Raw genomic sequence first — 18509 nt, 5'->3', positions numbered from 1 at the left:
TTCTTTCTCTGCATTTCATACTTTCAGTTCTTCCTCTATGTGTCTCTAATTCTTAATTCATCCCTGATATATCTTTTATCCTGCAGTTCTCATTCTCCAGTTCTTCCTCGACGAGTCTATTGCTTGCTCTCCATGTTTTCTGTGATATGTTGTTTTACTTTCCTCTTCCTCTGTGATGTGTTTCTTATGCTATGGTTCTTTCTTGAATCCCCACTTTATTGTACCGGTATATCATTTCCCCATCTCATTCAAACCAAGTTCAACTCTTTTTACCTCAGTGTATCATTCATTTTTTTTCCCATTTTGCCCTTTTGAAGTTTGCTATGATTTCTAAGTTCATTCTCCACTTATTTTTAAATGCTACTATTTGAACTTCTTGTCCTGGCTGTTAAGAGGCGGCTGGAAAAGCAACATCATGATGTTTTCAGGGAACACTTAATTGAGGTTGTACAAAGAAACAATTGGATAATTGGAGAGATTCCATTTAAAATATTGTGAGTTGGTAGCCTCAGTATGTATACAATGTGCCCTGGAAGGTCTTCTGGGGGCCACCATATCGAGACAGGAGATGAGGAGCGCTGTAACCAGAAAGTGTATTGGACTTCACTTTAGTGATGGAGATTAAGCAACCCAGGATTTGTCAGCTCTGCCTGGACTTTGACATCCAGATTTAGATTTAGGGAAGCAGTGATATTAGGAGCTGCCACAGAGCATTTTGCCTTGTTAGAAATGACATTTTATTTTCCTCCCCCCAACCGAGAAGATATTCCAGTTATAGCCCAAAATTAACCCCAGGTGGGATTTTAAAGGCTACAGCTCTCTGTGCGTGTCAAACGCAGCACAAATTTAGGAGGCTAGTTGGATCAGATCTCAGTGGTTTTAAAGGAATACTCCACCCAAAATTATATTTTTTATATGTTGTTTACCTCATTTAGTTTGCAGTTATGGCTGTGAAAATTTTTTAATCTCATGTTTTCATGCAGAACGAAGTCTCTGATAAAATAGGCATCTGTGGTGACCAAAGCTGAATAACAGTAAACAGCATCAAAAATGTCCATGAAGTAATCTCATGTTACTCAAATCGCATAATCCACATTTCAAGTCCTCCAGTTGTATGCTCACAATGAGCAAAACACAATGTGTTTTTTGGTAAAATATTGTTACAGAAATAACAATAGAAAATGAAAGTAATCCACAGACATTTGTTCTGGTTTGCACTTTTGAATTGGTAACCTGCCTCTCCCTCTCGTTCATTGGCCCCATTTTTAATTCAAAAGCACAACCCCATGATCTTTCAACAGTACCTTTGCACGTTGTGAGCATACAGCTGGATAACTTGACCGGTGGATTGTGCAACACAAGTCAGAGAGGAGAGATTGTGTTGGTTTGGTCATGTGCAGAGGAGAGATGCTGAGTATATTGAGAGAAGGGTGCTAAGGATAGAGCTGCCAGGGAAGAGGAAAAGAGGAAGGCCTAAGCAAAGGTTTATGGATGTGGTGAGAGAGGACAAGCAGGTGACGGGTGTGAAGGAGTAAGATGTAGAGGACAGAAAGACATGGAAGAAGATGATCCGTTGTGGCAACCCCTAATGGGAGCACCCAAAAGAAGAAGAAGAAGTTGTTTATGCTCACACAATGTTTCCATCTTCCAAGCAATATGTATAAATGTGTAATACGGCATATAAAATGTTAGGCTATACTGTAAAAGTTGTTGAATGTAAATCAAGGGACATTATGCTCAGATGATATTATGCACTTGTGAGTCCACATTTGGTGTATTGTGTGCAGATCTGATCGCCATGCTTCAAAGAAACACATAGTAGCACTTGGAGCTGTGCAGAGAAGAGCAACCAGGTACATGCCAGGAGTTACATCCCAATGTAACAGACTCAGAGAATTAAACCTGGTTAGTCTCAAGTAGAAGAGAGTACATGTGGACCTAATCCAGGTCTTCAAAATTCTCAGTTGCATTGATGAAGTAGATCCAGCAGAATTCTTACAACCTAACAGTGAATTACATACTCTGGACATCAGTGAGAATTAAGGGGACAAGCATTTAGGACAGAAGCCAGGAAGCACTTCTTTACATAAAGAGTTATGGGAATCTGGAACAAATTACCGAGAAATGGCGTTGAAGCAGAAACCTTGAAAACCTTTAAGAAGAATCCGGATGAGATATTGGGACAGCTAAGCTATTAGCTAATCAAATGGGCTTGATGGACTGAATGGTCTCCTCTCATTTGTCAGATTTCTTATGCACTTATGTCTTTATGCTGGTGCTTCGGCTGTTAAAAGTACAAGGAAACATTTGAACTATAACTCCTCATTTTTATGACACCTTGTGAAGGTGTTTCTTATAGAAAAGTGCTATAGAAAATGTGTTTTAATGCCCTGCAGATTCCATAGTCTGCTCCACACAGACCAATTCTTTCTTTCCATTGCAGCTCTTTGCTTGCACTCCAGATTATATTGACACACGATAGCACAGAAAAATAAATCCAAGTGATAATTTGAGCTTTACAGGGCTTCTTTTAAAAGGAGTTGAGGTCTGGAGCACCTAATCGAAAAGCACCATAAAGAAAGGATTCAATCAGCAGTTAAAAGACTCGGAGAGTAAGCACATTACTCTAATAAAAGAAAAATTGTGATATTGGTAAAAACTTTGAAGTGGCGCCCCGTACCAAGAAAAAAACCCACACGCGTACACACAAAGAGTCCTACACCTCCTGAACACTTAGCATGTGTCCGTTATTATTTACGATGGGAAAATTTATGGAATAATTCCACAGAAGGTTATTTCCCTCCTGAAGGTGAAAATGGATACGTTTAGCACTTAATGAATCCGCCCCGGCCCTCTCCCCCATATATCAGCATGTTATTAAGACGTTTTAAAATCTCATTATTGGTGTTTCTCCTTGAACAATCTAAGCTTTTATGGGGCTGCCCTGTCTTTAAATCTGACCTTTCCCAGCTTTGAAATTGGACTGTGAAAAAGGAGGGGGTGGGTGGGCATGGGGGTATAAGGGAAAATAATAAAGAAAAGGTTGCACTTACTGTAGAACATGTAGTTTTTAATTATTTTAACTCTACAATCACAGGAACTGAATGCAGAGCAGCAAGTAGCTAGACAGGAGTGAAAATAAAAAAAAAAAAGATGGAATAAATCACCTTTACTGCTGTGAATTTTCTGGAGGGCCTGAAGTGGTAGTCCATAAAATCTGGGCAGCTCCAATATTAACCCCTTGTGGACGCCCAATCAAAACAGTTCTTTGGTTCCTGGAAAGGTCTTTAGATTGGAAAAGAGTGTTTTACAGGAATCAGAAACACCATGAATTGCTCCTTCGCAATCTTTGCCCAGATTTTTGGGCATTTTAGTTGTCTCTCTCTCTTGAACCTCCCATTGACATCCTCTGCACACTTCCTCAGGTTTGGCAGTTAAATTGTAATGCTTGGCAAGTAGCTGGAAGCTAAAGAAGCAGGAACATCGGCACTGATTTTTTTTCAAGTAATGCAGTATAGTCCCTTTAATGTCAATTTTATGAACTGTCCTGTAGCAGCACAGGATTTCTGGTTGCTGGAGACCGTACCTAAAGCAATGACCACAAGACAGAAATCAAGTGACATTTTTAATACCTCTGAGCCAGTTTAGTGCACTCAGTCAGCCAATCCTCAAGTCTAAGGAGTCAAAGACGGAAACTTGGGAATGTGTGAGCTACACAAAGAACGTCACCTATGTGGGGTCAGGGGACTCTGAGATACACCCTGAACCACCACGGTACCTTTTAAATCTGATGTCTAGTTTAATTTAGAATTTGTGGGTTCAAAAATGTGTTTAGTGCATATACTCCATGTAATACAATCCAGACCCACATTTCAATTGACAAAGAGATTGATCAATTCTCTTTGGACCCTGACTTTGTGGGGTGGATTGTTAATGGCAGTTTTTCTGATAGTCATAACTCATTCATGGGACCCTTCTGTTGATTTTATACACAAATCCACAGACACAACACAGTCCCAAAAGCACACAAAAGCAAAAGCAAACAGAACTCTTTTCTTCCTCCACTCCTCGCAGGCAGCTTCGTCCTTCTCCTCCTGACTCTGGCGCCTCGAATAGTGGCTGCAGGCTCCTTTTATAGCCCACCCGGAAGTGCTTCAGGTGATAATTAACCTAATTAAAGCTGCACTTCGGGCTCAGGAAGCCATGCGGCTCCCCCTAGCGGTGGCCACGGAGCCCAACAGGGATGAGCTCTGGTGTAACACAATTGTGGACCCCAATGCAACCCTTGGGGGCTGACACCAAGTTTTCCGGAGAGGACGTAGTGTGCATCCCATGGCTGCTTCACCGGATCCAGGGTCAAAGGGGTGTCCCGGCCATCCACCACAATGGACATATCCTGAAATCTGGTGATGACTCTGCCATTGTGAGTCTTCTCCAAAATAAGAAGTACAGCGCGGACCTCTTGTTGATGAGATTGTTCAGTGGTGTGATTGTCCCATTTTATGGCTGAAGATCTCCAAGACAAAGGATATGAATGTTGACTTTAGGTGCTCCCCTACTCCCATTCTCTCAACAATAATTAAAGGGGAGACTGCGAAGGTGGTGGAGCGCCAGAAATATCTGCACATAATCATTAATAACAAGCTAAACTTGATCATAACACAGGCCATATCTGTAAAAAGGGTGTGTTTGTGTGTATGTGTTGGGGGGAAATGGCTAATCTTTGAATCTGTTGTTAGATTTGTTTTAATATATTAATTGGGCAATCCTGGCATAAAGAATCCAAACTGTCTTAACAGCATTGCAAAAATTAGCAGTGCATATATTTGGTTTGCAGCAGACCTCTGTGACTGCGCGGTATTATGAACAAAGGCCAACTCAGTCCCGTCGGACGGTAGAAATCAGGCTGCAGATTTATGTTCCCAAGGGTAAAAGCAACATATTTAAGAAGTCTTTTAATTTTAGGTCTAAAAGCATTTTGAAATGTGTTACTTGTAAGGATGCTGTTCATTTCTGAGTTATTATTTTGTGTACTGTATAAGGTAATTTATTCATCTTTATGCTAATTTAGAGTATGCATACTTATGATAACACTGTTGTCAGTAGAGTTATTTTCTTGTATCTGTGTAGTAGTACCGTATGTTTTGGATGTAGCGGTACCTCATGTGCTGTAAACAAATTTCCCTCTGAGATAGCAAACCTAACATAATGGGTAGACAGCCATTCTATCATTTTACCATTTTGTATTTTCTACCAGTGTAGAAATATGTCTCCTAAAGCTGATCTCAATTTAGCTGTGGGGTAGGTCAGACTTGCCATGATCTTGTTACCAGGCCATGTTCATTTACCTGGCTGAAAATCACTGGGCTGCTCACAGTTAGTGACTGCATGCTAACTTTCCAGAACTGCCATGCTCACCTCTTTTTGTGACAGCCAATAACATGCTGCCTGACCCAGAGGGCGCTGTACAAATGATTAACAGCTACAGCGAATTCACCTGCAATTTCTGGCTTTTTTTTCCATTCTGTTGTGAAACTTAAAACAAAAGAAATCAGACAGATGTGCTCCTCTTCTGTTTGTGAGGTCCAAAATACCAAAATTCTTTATTCCTTATTGCTGACTCATATGCCTTGTACTTCCAGAGAAACATTCTTTGGTTGTTAGATTTCATGCACACAAAGCCACACCTGTGAATAAAGACAGTTTGAATTTATTAGAGTCTGTGTCATGGACCAGTTGGACTGAGTTACTGGGCTTCACTTACCCGATAACTTCATTTATTTGTGACTTCATTTATTATTTATCAATTTATGCTTACATGTTTACCTTTACTTTTACACTGTGTATATTTACAACTGTGAATAGTAACTGTGCCTCCCATAGTTTAATGTTTACTTTGTTTATTATCATCTCTTATATACTTTTATCTAAGGCATCTATAGGCCTGCTCCAAACGATATTTCATTGTATTGTACAGTGACAATAAAAGTATCTTGCATCTTGGGAGCAAACCACTGACTGCCTCCAACACATTAAGATTATGTAATAAAGGCTCATCTTCAAAATCATCAAATGTCATATGGCCTTAAGGGGTCTGCAGTTTCTGACCACAAAGATGTCTTTTTAGGTTGATGTAGAGGTGTACATGTGTATGTCCTGCCAGGGATCATCATCTCATATAGAGGGGATTCCTGTTTGGTGTCATTCTGTCAGTGAGCCTGTAATATAATATATGAACTGAGACAGCGAAAACATTATCTCTGTGTTATTATTACTCATTTAATAATGTGTGCACTCTTTAGAATGTGACAGACTGTTTAGTGAATTGAATATACAGTAATATACACATCTATCTATCTATCTATCTATCTATCTATCTATCTATCTATCTATCTATCTATCTATCTATCTATCTATCTATCTATCTATCTATCTATCTATCTATCTATCTATCTATCTATCTATCTATCTATTATATAGTGCCTTTCATCATTCTATCTATCTATCTATCTATCTATCTATCTATCTATCTATCTATCTATCTATCTATCTATCTATCTATCTATCTATCTATCTATCTATCTATCTATCTATCTAAAGGTCTTATCCCACACCTGAAGGGGTTAATAAAATGCACACTTTACCACTCGCCTCTTTACCACATTTTTCTTATATATATATATATGTATATATATACACATGTATATATATAGCACCAATTGGCTGAACAAATGTATAAAAATAATACTTCAGAGATTTGGCACTCCATTCTCAACAAAAATGGGTCTGATAGTGAATGCTGTCTTCTGGTAAAGGGCTTTGCTTAAGTAGGACTGATACTGGGACAGGTCTGGCTTTGAGGGCGAGGGAAGTGACTTCAGTGGTCTTCTGGTATTTTGTCCTCCTCCATTCTAAGGAGACATAAGTTACCCAAATCAGTAGCCATGGCCCACTAGTTTCTATCCCCCTATTCGTCCAACACAAACCTATAAAGTGCTCCCCATTGTGTCTGATTCTACCACGGTGCTCCAGCGGATGCTACTGGAGGTCACTTTTACCAACCATCATCAGACTTTGTAACACATCCTTCGACTAGACATATTTTTCATACATTGAGATATGTTCTTTTAAAAACAGAGTATGAATTTATTTATTTAATTGACTGATTAGATCTTTAGACTGGCACCCTGATCACTAATTGTCGCTGCCTTGCCCTTGCTGGTATAGACTCCAGTTTGCCCGTGTCCCTATTCAGAATAAGCAGGTTTTGGAAATGGATGAAAGTATGTATCTTGTCATATTTTTGTTAATGGGGCTGCTGAATATGTACACTAAGATCAAGAGAATGTCCTGAGACCAAAGGCATATCTATCTATCTATCTATCTATCTATCTATCTATCTATCTATCTATCTATCTATCTATCTATCTATCTATCTATCTATCTATCTATCTATCTATCTATCTATCTATCTATCTATCTATCTATCTATCTATCTAATGTCTTATCCCACACCTGAAGGGGTTAATAAAATGCACACTTTACCACTCGCCTCTTAACCACATTTTTCTTTTAGTTCAGTGATACACCAAAAACATTCTTTATTTGCCATTATTTTTCTTGTTAATCAGAATGTGGGGGTTGAAATGATCAATTAAATGGTGGGCTTTCTGTTCCTCTTTCACCTTCTCAACCTGCTCTGGTGATCTCTAGTCTGTCTGTTGTTAACATTCTCCTCTCCTGTTTCTCTTCTGTCTTTTCAGATGACCCGTCCTATCCAGGTGAAGCCAGCCGACAGTGAGAGCAGAGGAGGTAGTCGTTTTTTTTCCCCTGACACTTTGGCAGGCCTGTACTGAGAGCTACTGTATTTTTTGGGGAGGGGGGCGGGGGGATGATGTCAGTGCCTGATTTGCATATGGGTGTTCACTTTGAGAATAGAGGAAATGGTGGTTGACTATTCTATGAATGTCTTTCCGACCCTATCTGCATTAAGGCCACGTCAATCAATAAATCATTACCTTATAGAGCGCCCAGCCTGGTCTTGTCTATAATACTCACACTGACTGATGTATTGTGGGGCAAGAGAGTAAGGGAGGTCTGTGTTTGAGCCAGTCAGTCACTCTGTTAATCAGGGCATTATCTTATTAAAAAAAAAAAAAAGGCTAATTGATTGAACGATTGGTTCTGTTGTCGGCCCAGTGAGCAGCTTGGGTGAAATAGGTGGGCATGAAAAAAGCCTTTCATTATGATTTAAAACAATAGAAAGTGCTTGACGATAGAGGAAAGAGGAGGGGCTACTCTGTGAGGGGCTTTGATAGCATCAAGGTGCAGCTTCACTACAAGATGGGATCCAAGTTACAATCAGAGCGGAGGATGGAAAGTCAGGCTCATCATATTTTTATAGGTCAAATTAATTTCTTAGAAAAATGTAGATGGTAACTGTTTGTGGCTCAAACCGAGGTGAAGCAATTATTCATTCACAGGGTGGAAGGGTAGTGCCAGATGAGCAGATAAGCAACTCAGTTTCTGGTTTCTATTTAAATGTTTCAATGTGTGTGTGTCCAGTGGCTCCTTGTATAAGGTCTGTTCCTGCCTTGCATTTGATGCTGATTGGAAAGACTCTCATATCCAATGACCCTGAACTGGATTAGTCTGAATTGAGAATAACATTTTATGTTTTGTTATGTCATTCCATTCACACTCAGTAACTGATTGGTGGCCCATCCAAGTAGGTCTCCTGTTATGCATTCATCACTGCCTGGGATTGACTAGGAAGGAATCAGGAGAACCTGAGTTTGAAATGGATAAGGTGTCATAGAGAATCGAGCACAGAAGCGATCATTTTATGTTACCATGAATGAAGGCAGATGTGTAGATGAGTGGGGATGTAGCCAAATGTCTTTGCTTCCTGAATGCATCATATGGGTACCATGGTTTGGAGTTCTTGTAGCTTCTGGGGGTTTGAGAAGAAGCTGCATACTGTAAGTCCACCTTAATGGTTTAATGTATTCAGATACTTCATTCTCACTTGTGTGTTATGGGGATATATCTGTGTTACAGCCCCTGGGACATGGTTTCAGTTCATAGCCATGTGTGTACAAGTTTTCTGTGGGTAATTCAGGTTTCCTTCTACATGTTATGAGTATGAGTGAGTATGGAGTGTGTGTTGGCATTGGTGAACATACCACCAGTCCAGGGTGCGATGATTCTTGTCTTGTATACAGTGTTGCCTAGATTTCCTCTCTTTGACGTACTGAAACTTAATGATTTGGAACAAATGCTTCTGGCATCCAGATGGATTGATGATGTTCACTTAGGGCTTCCTAGTTTGATTGCCATATATGCACATTTTTGTGAGACTTCTTTGTTAATATCAATTTTCAAATATCTAATATTATTTAATGATACTAATAAAAATAACACTAATACTTGGGGACATAATGTCACTTCTGCCTCACAGCATCATCATCCTGAGGTGTAACCCTGGTTGAACTAATATGAGTACAGTCTTTGCATTCTCCCTAAACCTCTGTGAGTTTTCCTCTTGTAACTTGTTTTGTTCTGGTGGAGTCCTAGGGTAACCCTATTCAGATTTATACTCTTTATTAGGTAGATCTTAAGAAGATGCCACCAAATCCCTGCTATAGCCCTTTTATGGTATACTACTTACTGTATATACTAGCATATAAGTCATATAAGTCGGGTCTTGAAACCCGAAAAATCGATCATAAAATCAGAACCTGACTTATACGTCTGTTCAAAAATGCGACACTTATTTATTTATTTTTTACATCTTCTTGCTTCCGCCAATCTCGCATCAGTTTCTCAGACACATTGAATTTTGTTGCAGCAGCACAGTTACCAATTTCTTTTGCCACGTCAACGACTTTTAATTTAAAACCAGCTTCCTATTTTCTTCTGATCGAACGCTCCATCATAGATAAGGGATGCTCTTACGATAAAGGAATATGAGGGCGTGAGATACAAAAAACACAAATCAGTGCAAACGTCACTTCGGAATAGTTCAGGTATTACCGTGAGGTCACGTAGGCACAATACATAGAAAACAAGGTCGTGTGCTCCGTGGTTACTCTCTTGGGTGGGTGTTAGCATATCATAATCAATTGGACCAATAGCGTGAGTTTTCCACATTTGACTTATACGACTGACATTATAAAGTACCAGAAATTATACGGTAAAATCAAGTCCCGACTTATCCGTGGGAGAACGTAAACGCAAATATATACAGTATATATCTTTGCCCTCCAGACAACAATATGGAATACCAGAACAAGCAGGAGAAAAATGTTACGCATTTATTCATATATTATAGATAATATTCTCAAACAAAGTATAAATGTGCAAAATAATACAATCTGATAGTAGGCTATCAGGTGGCCCACGCAGTCTTATTGATTAGTCTGAGGTCCGGCCTTGTCCAGCATGGCTTTGAATATAGCTGTCAAGAGAGAGGTGGTCTTCTCTTTCATGGGTGGAAAACAGCTGATAGACTGAGCTTCTTTGTTACCAGTGTCCTTATCTTAGTCCAACTTCTTTGATATGTCTCCTGGACTATTATGATAAGCCAACTCACCACTTCATACCAATCCATTTCAGCCTCCACTCAGTCCTATAAATCACAGCCCCCATTCCAGCCCGTACTTTCCTCCTGGAGGAGGAAGAGGTGGCATATATTTTACCCGTCCATTACCAGTCCAACACTTCTACATTCACTCCCAAAATAGTCATCAAGCGTGACACTCCTTGGTATGACGAAAATCATTTACCAGCTCATGCTGATGTTAAGTTGTAGTCAATTTGTTCTGAAACAAACACAAAGTACTCCACCTGACTCTTATCCTTTGTTTCATCAACTATATCAATACACCCAAATAAGTACAGAATCATCAGAACTTTTCTGTTAGTGACATGACCTGGTATTATATTTACAGTCCGAGGTGTAAAGTGTGAAGAGAAACAGAGACAGGACTCACTGGTGTAGCAATGGATTGTGCAGATTGTGCAAAGCACAAGGGCCTATGAGCTTGGGGGGCCCACTCAGAGCCATATAGATTTTTAAAGCAAATTTTAATCACTTAACTAAAACAGCGGTTTCACAGTCTCGATATGGTGGCTTCAACTTTCAATGTCTTGTTACCATCAACTCTGACTTTGATGGCTGACGATGAATTCTATGCTGCTGCCCATCTTCTCGTTGAATGCTATAGCACCAACATTTCACCGCCATTTTCCGCTCAGTTGTTGTACATGTTTTCAATCCATCCTGTCAACCAAGTCGACTGTTTTCGAAGTAGCTGAACTGTTGCTGATAGATCTCTGGTCATCGTTGTCTACTTTCAGTGACGTGTGCACGACTTACATGTTACTGCTGACCATACCAGTGACTCTAGTTGCGTGTGAACAATTGTTCTCCAAGTTAAAACCCATTCGAAAATGACCTCAGAAGCTCCATGTTGCAAGACTGACTTAGTGGCATGGCTATACTCTCAATCGAAAACGAATGTGCCAGACAACCTGATGTGTCAAACATTGTTGAGACTTTTGATCAACAGACGGCACGCCAGCGAGTATTTAAGGTGCTAGTGATATTAGAAGTACAGTAATCCCTCCTCCATCGTGGGGGTTGCGTTCCAGAGCCACCCGCGAAATAAGAAAATCCGCGAAGTAGAAACCATATGTTTATATGGTTATTTTTATATTGTCATGCTTGGGTCACAGATTTGCGCAGAAACACAGGAGGTTGTAGAGAGACAGGAACGTTATTCAAACACTGCAAACAAACATTTGTCTCTTTTTCAAAAGTTTAAACTGTGCTCCATGACAAGACAGAGATGACAGTTCCATCTCACAATTAAAAGAATGCAAACATATCTTCCTCTTCAAAGGAGTGAAGCAAACAAATCAATAGGGCTGTTTGGCTTTTAAGTATGCGAAGCACCGCGGCACAAAGCTGTTGAAGGCAGCAGCTCACACCCCCTCCGTCAGGAGCAGGGAGAGAGAGAAAGAGAGAGAGACAGAGAAAAATCAATACGTGCCCTTTGAGCTTTTAAGTATGCAAAGCACTGTGCAGCATGTCGCTTCACGAAGCAGCTGCACACAGAAGGTAGCAACGTGAAGATAATCTTTCAGCATTTTTAGATGAGCGTCCTTATCGTCTAGGTGTGCGAACAGCCCCCCTGCTCACACCCCCTACGTCAGGATCAGAGAAAGTCAGCGCAAGAGAGAGAGAGAAGAGTCAGCAATCTAGCTTCTCAGCCATCTGCCAATAGCGTCCCTTGTATGAAATCAACTGGGCAAACCAACTGAGGAAGCATGTACCAGAAATTAAAAGACCCATTGTCCGCAGAAATCCGCGAACCAGCAAAAAATCTGCGATATATATTTAAATATGCTTACATATAAAATCCGCGATGGAGTGAAGCCGTGAAAGGCGAAGCGCGATATAGCGAGGGATTACTGTAATATGATTTGTGACTTGTCAATCAGCTCCACTTTTGTAAGCTTTAACAGTTTAACAAATCTGTAATCTGTTTTATTGTCTATCTTAGTATGGCTTACTGTGCATTAGTGTCACTACTGTGAGTATGACCACTTTATGATGTCCATTTTCTCAGAACTTGTTTTAAGTTTAAAGTTTATTGTCCTATGCACAGTAAGGAAACACGTTTCCCTGTACAATAAAATTCTTTCTTTACTGTCCACACCAAATGCCAAAACCAACGTATAAACATAAATAATAAGTAGCAGATAGATAATAATTAACAGAGGCAGCATAAAGTATAAAAACAGAATAGAAGAATAAAGTGTAATTGTGCAGGTAGGTGTGTGATGGACAAGTCAAATACAGTTGTGTGAGGTAGACAGAATGAGGTGAACCACGGTTATAAACTCCAGTCAGTTATTTAGGAGTCTAGTGGCCTTGGGAAAGAAAGAGTTCTTTGGCCTGGAAGTCCTGCATTTCATACATCTATACCTCCTGCCTAAAGGTAGAAGTGTGAAAAGGTTGTGTTGGGGGTGGGTGGGGTGAGGATCGAGGCAGTTCTCCTTTGGACTCTGCAGTTGTAGATGCTCAGCAGAGAGGGGAATGGGGTCCTGATGATCTTCTCAGCAGTCTTTACCACTCTCTGCAGGCATTTGCAGTCCATAGCAGTAGTGTTGCCGTTCCACACGGTGATGCAGCTGGTCAAGATGCTCTCAGCAATGCAGCTGTAAAAGTTGCCGAGGATTTTAGTCAACATACCAAACTTCCTCAACCTTCTTAGAAAGTACAGCTGCTGCTGGGCCATTTTGACCAGCTGTGTGGTGTTAAGTGTCCAAGTGAGGTCTTCACTAATGTAGACGCCCAGGTATTTAATGCTGCTCACCCTCTCCACTTCAAGCCCTCGGATCAACAGTGGCTGGTGAGGTCTCCTCTCCTTCCTCATGTCCACTATCATCTCCATCGTCTTGTCTGGGTTGAGGGTGAGGTTGTTGTCCTCACACCATGACGCCAGACTGTCCACCTCCCTCCTGTAGGTCGATTGTGTAGTAGTATCCTGTCAGTCTGTGTTGTCGTTTTAATTTGTTACAAATTGAAATTGCTTCACTTTATAGCACAGAACAGTTTCTACTTTGTAGCTTTCCTTATATTTGGATCATCTTCTTTCGCAAAGTTGTCTCGGAAAAGTAAATGGGTCCACATTTTACACAGATGTACTGTATGTATTAGTACCACTATCCATACCTTCCACATTCCATTCCCACAATTTATTTTGTTTTTGCTAACATACAGCGGCTGTAATAAAGTGATTGAAAAAGTGATTACAAATTTCATTTACAGAGCTGGTTTGTTTGTCGAAGAGTTATGCTGAACAGGAGGGGCTCACCTCAGGGCTCTGCACATGGGCCTTCAACAAGCTGGCTACGTCACTGACAGGCCTATTCCTTTTGGTACTCGAATGCTGCTCACACTGTCCACGAGCCCATAAACTGCGGTCTGCCCAACAGATCAAGGACAACATAGACTCATCCACCTGCAAATTCCTGAGCTGAGCCCCTTAACAAGGATGGCTGGATGGCATTGGAGAAATCAATAAACACATTCTTAACAGTGCTGCCAGCTTTGTCCAACCTTGTGGAGCAGAGCGGTAATCGCCTCATCCACCCCAATCTTTGTCTGATGGGAAAGCTGCAGTTGTCCAAGCGGTCTTTCACAAGAAGAATTACATAGTTCAGGACCAACCTGTCGAAAGTCTTCATGATGTGGGATGTAAGGACCACCGGGGTGTAGTTATTAGGTGAAGAGGTGCCCGTCTTCTTTTAAACTGGAGCAAAATAGGATGTCTTCCACAGCGGTGGTACTTTCTGGAGTCTTAGTGACAAACTGAACAAGTAGCAGAGGACACCAGAGTTTGTCAGCACAAGCTTTAATAATTGAACACTAAGTCCATCCTGTCGCACAACTTTTCCTGTGTCTAGCATTCTCATTGACAAATAATGTAGGATGTTCTTAGTGTTTTGTGTAGGAGTGTATAATACACTGGTAGGAAATTAACTGTGGGTTTTACCGAAGAGAGTATAGACTGGAAATGTTTATGCAGGGTAGAAATGAGGCATCGGAAATTCTTTACAAAATGACAAGAGCATGTAAACAGGAAATGACAGGATTCTGATAATTAGGACAATCAAACATGGAATAGCTAATCCTTTGGGAAATTTCCAGCAGGTCAGTACTAAGAATGTGTTTGAATTAACCCAATCCTGGATGGGAAAGTAACGAGAGTGAAACACGTGGTCTTTCTTTGTCATTTGTAAGCCTGTATTTTGAAGAAGTCATCACATTTCCTTTCATTTTTACGGGTTTAGTGCTGGGAGGACCAGGTTTCTATTAGACTGTGTCCTACAAAAATGATTGAGCCCACAATCATTCATCTACATTTCATTCATAGAAGAGCTTCTTTGGTAGTGGGGCAATGACATTTCATGCTCTGACCTTCATGGATCTGTTATTGTCTGTCTTAGAGTGCCAGCTGACCAGTGCGGCCGTCTGCTTCTCTCTCTGTCTCATTTGGTCCTCTGTTTTCATTCTCATTTCACAGGCGCCTCCGTCCTCTCGAGAATCAATTCAGATGGATTATGAAACAAAGCAAACAAAATATTTTCCTTGAGGTGGCTGAGCAAGAGAGATTTTTGTGACTTTGTTTAAAGGAGTTAGCTGAATGAACAGATTTCATTTGAGGCCAAATGTAAGACAAGTTTTCATTAGCGGAAAAACAAAAGAATGTGTACGGTATACAAAGGCTACCTTTTATGCGGACGCTCCACAGATGTCTTTGGCAAAGGATTATTGCAGCTTTACTGTTCCTCCAACGCGTGACCTTTCTACAGTTGTCTCTATCCCCTCTCTATACACATCCACTTAGATAGATGGGTGACACAATGTAAGGCACGTGGGACTTGGGAGATCGAATTTTATTTTTCTCTTGGCCTGACCAACTCCGCAGTCACAAATGGCCCTCCTCGGACCAGAGAGTGAATACTGGATTATGTGGGCAAGATTGATGCTCCATAAAGCCCCATTGATTTTGCCGTTGAGGCAGTTGTTACCATTAACAATGACATTCAGAGTCATTTAGCCTTCAAACTACCTGGTTTTAGGGGTCCCAGGGCTACCTGCCCCGGCCAGACAGACTTTTAATGTCAACCTGCTGTGGGCTTGGATGAAGCAGCAAATGAAGGATGACCTATGTCTGAAAACCTTTTTTAAATGAGCGCTGCTGGGCGCCACCCCAGGTATCATCAAGCAGCAGTGATTAGGGGATATGACCGAATGTGTGTGAACTTTTCTCCAACCGATTGCCTCTATTTTTAACTTTGGGGGAGTGTGCAAAAAAAACGGTACAATGTCTTGCTGAACAGTTTCAAGGGCTTATCATTGATTGCCTGTCAAGCCTTCAATTGGTGGGTTTGGCTCGCCTCCTGAAAGCTTTAAAGGTGGAATATTACAAATAGACGGGGACATGGAGCTTTAGACAACTGCCTTTGGCTTTTATCACTTGCCATTAGCCACACATGGGGACAGGGGATTCGAGTTATTGCAAGCAAAAATACGCAGGACTTAGGAAATGCATCTGTTATTATTTTAAGTTAGACTGAAAAATACGTAATGCAAAACAAAACCCAAATATAAGAAGGCATAAGGCTACCCAGTAAGAATATATGCAGGTGGTCTGATAGCTACTGGGATCCTCTGAAATGTGTAGAAGAGCTTCCTGCCCTGCTATGTAGCAATGAGGCAGACCTCTGGAGGCAGATTAGTTTAGAAGGAAAGCATACGGAACATGACTCTAACCTGCTTCAGAGTGTTAGGAACTGATTAATCCAATGTGTGGCGCAGTCGCTAACGCGTTGGATTTCTCTGGCCCTGGCACTGTTTTAGATCCCGCCCGTGACCCACTGCGTGACTGTGAGAAAGTCACTTCACTCACCTGTAGTACATGAGTTTGGACATAGCTTGAACTTGCACAGTGCATACAGTATAACAAGTATTCACCCCCTTGGAAGTTTTCACTTTTGATTTTTATATGTTGTGGTGGGCGGCCGGGAGGCTGTCACGCTAAAAGGACTTGGGGAAGAAGCGTGTTCAGAGTATTACCTCCTCTCAAAGCTCTGGGTTGCAGTGGTGCCTCAGACTCCCACAGGGCTCCATGGGAGTTGGAGTTTGATACAGCCCTGTTGGGAACTGTGGGTGCCACCAGTGGGTGCTGCAGTTGCTGCTGAGCCCTTCTTGGCAGTTCTTACGCCACACCCGGAAGTGCTGCCAGAAATGTATCAACGAGCACCTGGAGCACTTCCGGGTGCCTTATAAAAGGGGCTAGCAGACACTACTCGGGGAGCCAGAGTCGGGAGGAGGGAGACGAAGCTTGACTGGAGAAGTGGAGGAGAAAAAGAAATAGAAATAGAAGAAAAAGAATTGTGTGTTGTGCTGTACTTACAGTGCATCCGGAAAGTATTCACAGCGCATCACTTTTTCCACATTTTGTTATGTTACAGCCTTATTTCAAAATGGATTAAATTCATTTTTTTCCTCAGAATTCTACACACAACACCCCATAATGACAACGTGAAAAAAGTTTACTTGAGATTTTTGCAAATTTATTAAAAATAAAAAATCTGAGAAAGCACATGTACATAAGTATTCACAGCCTTTGCCATGAAGCTCAAAATTGAACTCGGGTGCATCCTGTTTCCCCTGATCATCCTTGAGATGTTTCTGCAGCTTAATTGGAGTCCACCTGTGGTAAATTCAGTTGATTGGACATGATTTGGAAAGGCACACACCTGTCTATATAAGGTCCCACAGTTGACAGTTCATGTCAGAGCACAAACCAAGCATGAAGTCAAAGGAATTGTCTGTAGACCTCCGAGACAGGATTGTCTCGAGGAACAAATCTGGGGAAGGTTACAGAAAAAATTCTGCTGCTTTGAAGGTCCCAATGAGCACGGTGGCCTCCATCATCCGTAAGTGGAAGAAGTTCAAAACCACCAGGACTCTTCCTAGAGCTGGCCGTCCATCTAAACTGAGCGATCGGGGGAGAAGGGCCTTAGTCAGGGAGGTGACCAAGAAACCCGATGGTCACTCTGTCAGAGCACCAGAGGTCCACTGTGGAGACAGGAGAACCTTTCAGAAGGACAACCATCTCTGCAGCAATCCACCAATCAGGCCTGTATGGTAGAGTGGCCAGACGGAAGCCACTCCTTAGTAAAAGGCACATGGCAGCCCTCTTGGAGTTTGCCAAAAGCCACCTGAAGGACTCTCAGACCATAAGAAAGAAAATTCTCTGGTCTGATGAGACAAAGATTGAACTCTTTGGTATGAATGCCAGGCATCACGCTTGGAGGAAACCAGGCACCGCACATCACCAGGCCAATACCATCCCTACAGTGAAGCATGGTGGTGGCAGCATCATGCTGTGGGGATGTTTTTCAGCGGCAGGGACTGGGAGACTAGTCAGGATAAAGGGAAAGATGACTGCAGCAATGTACAGAGACATCCTGGATGAAAACCTGCTCCAGAGCGCTCTTGACCTCAGACTGGGGCGACGGTTCATCTTTCAGCAGGACAACGACCCTAAACACACAGCCAAGATATCAAAGGAGTGGCTTCAGGACAACTCTGTGAATGTCCTTGAGTGACCCAGCCAGAGCCCAGACTTGAATCTGATTGAACATCTCTGGAGAGATCTTAAAATGGCTGTGCACCGACGCTTCCCATCCAACCTGATGGAGCTTGAGAGGTGCTGCAAAAAGGAATGGGCGAAACTGGCCAAGGATAGGTGATGCTTGTGGCATCATATTCAAAAAGACTTGAGGCTGTAATTGCTGCCAAAGGTGCATCGACAAAGTATTGAGCAAAGGCTGTGAATACTTATGGACATGTGATTTCTCAGTTTTTTTATTTTCAATAAATTTGCAAAAATCTCAAGTAAACTTTTTTCACGTTGTCATTA

At 41.5% G+C, this 18509-nt stretch overlaps 1 protein-coding gene across 8 annotated transcripts in view; it reads left to right on the top strand.

The window, feature by feature from the left end:
- The window catches only part of celf5a (cugbp, Elav-like family member 5a), a 635748-nt gene that overhangs the window by 339264 nt on the left and 277975 nt on the right, over positions 1–18509 (top strand). For 4 of the 8 annotated variants that reach the window (XM_051935295.1, XM_028816369.2, XM_051935296.1 and 1 more), the window contains exon 3: positions 7764–7812. In XM_051935295.1, the coding sequence (XP_051791255.1) occupies positions 7764–7812 (49 nt within the window). Of the gene's footprint in view, positions 1–7763; positions 7816–18509 lie in introns of all 8 variants that reach the window. The other 4 variants (XM_051935294.1, XM_028816368.2, XM_028816370.2 and 1 more) reach the window with 1 other exon arrangement.

Source organism: Erpetoichthys calabaricus, chromosome 12 (assembly GCF_900747795.2).
Source record: "Erpetoichthys calabaricus chromosome 12, fErpCal1.3, whole genome shotgun sequence".
Taxonomy (NCBI): Eukaryota; Metazoa; Chordata; class Cladistia; order Polypteriformes; family Polypteridae; genus Erpetoichthys; species Erpetoichthys calabaricus.
The sequence above is the reverse complement of the archived record's forward strand: the minus strand, read 5'-3'. Positions and strand labels throughout refer to the sequence as shown.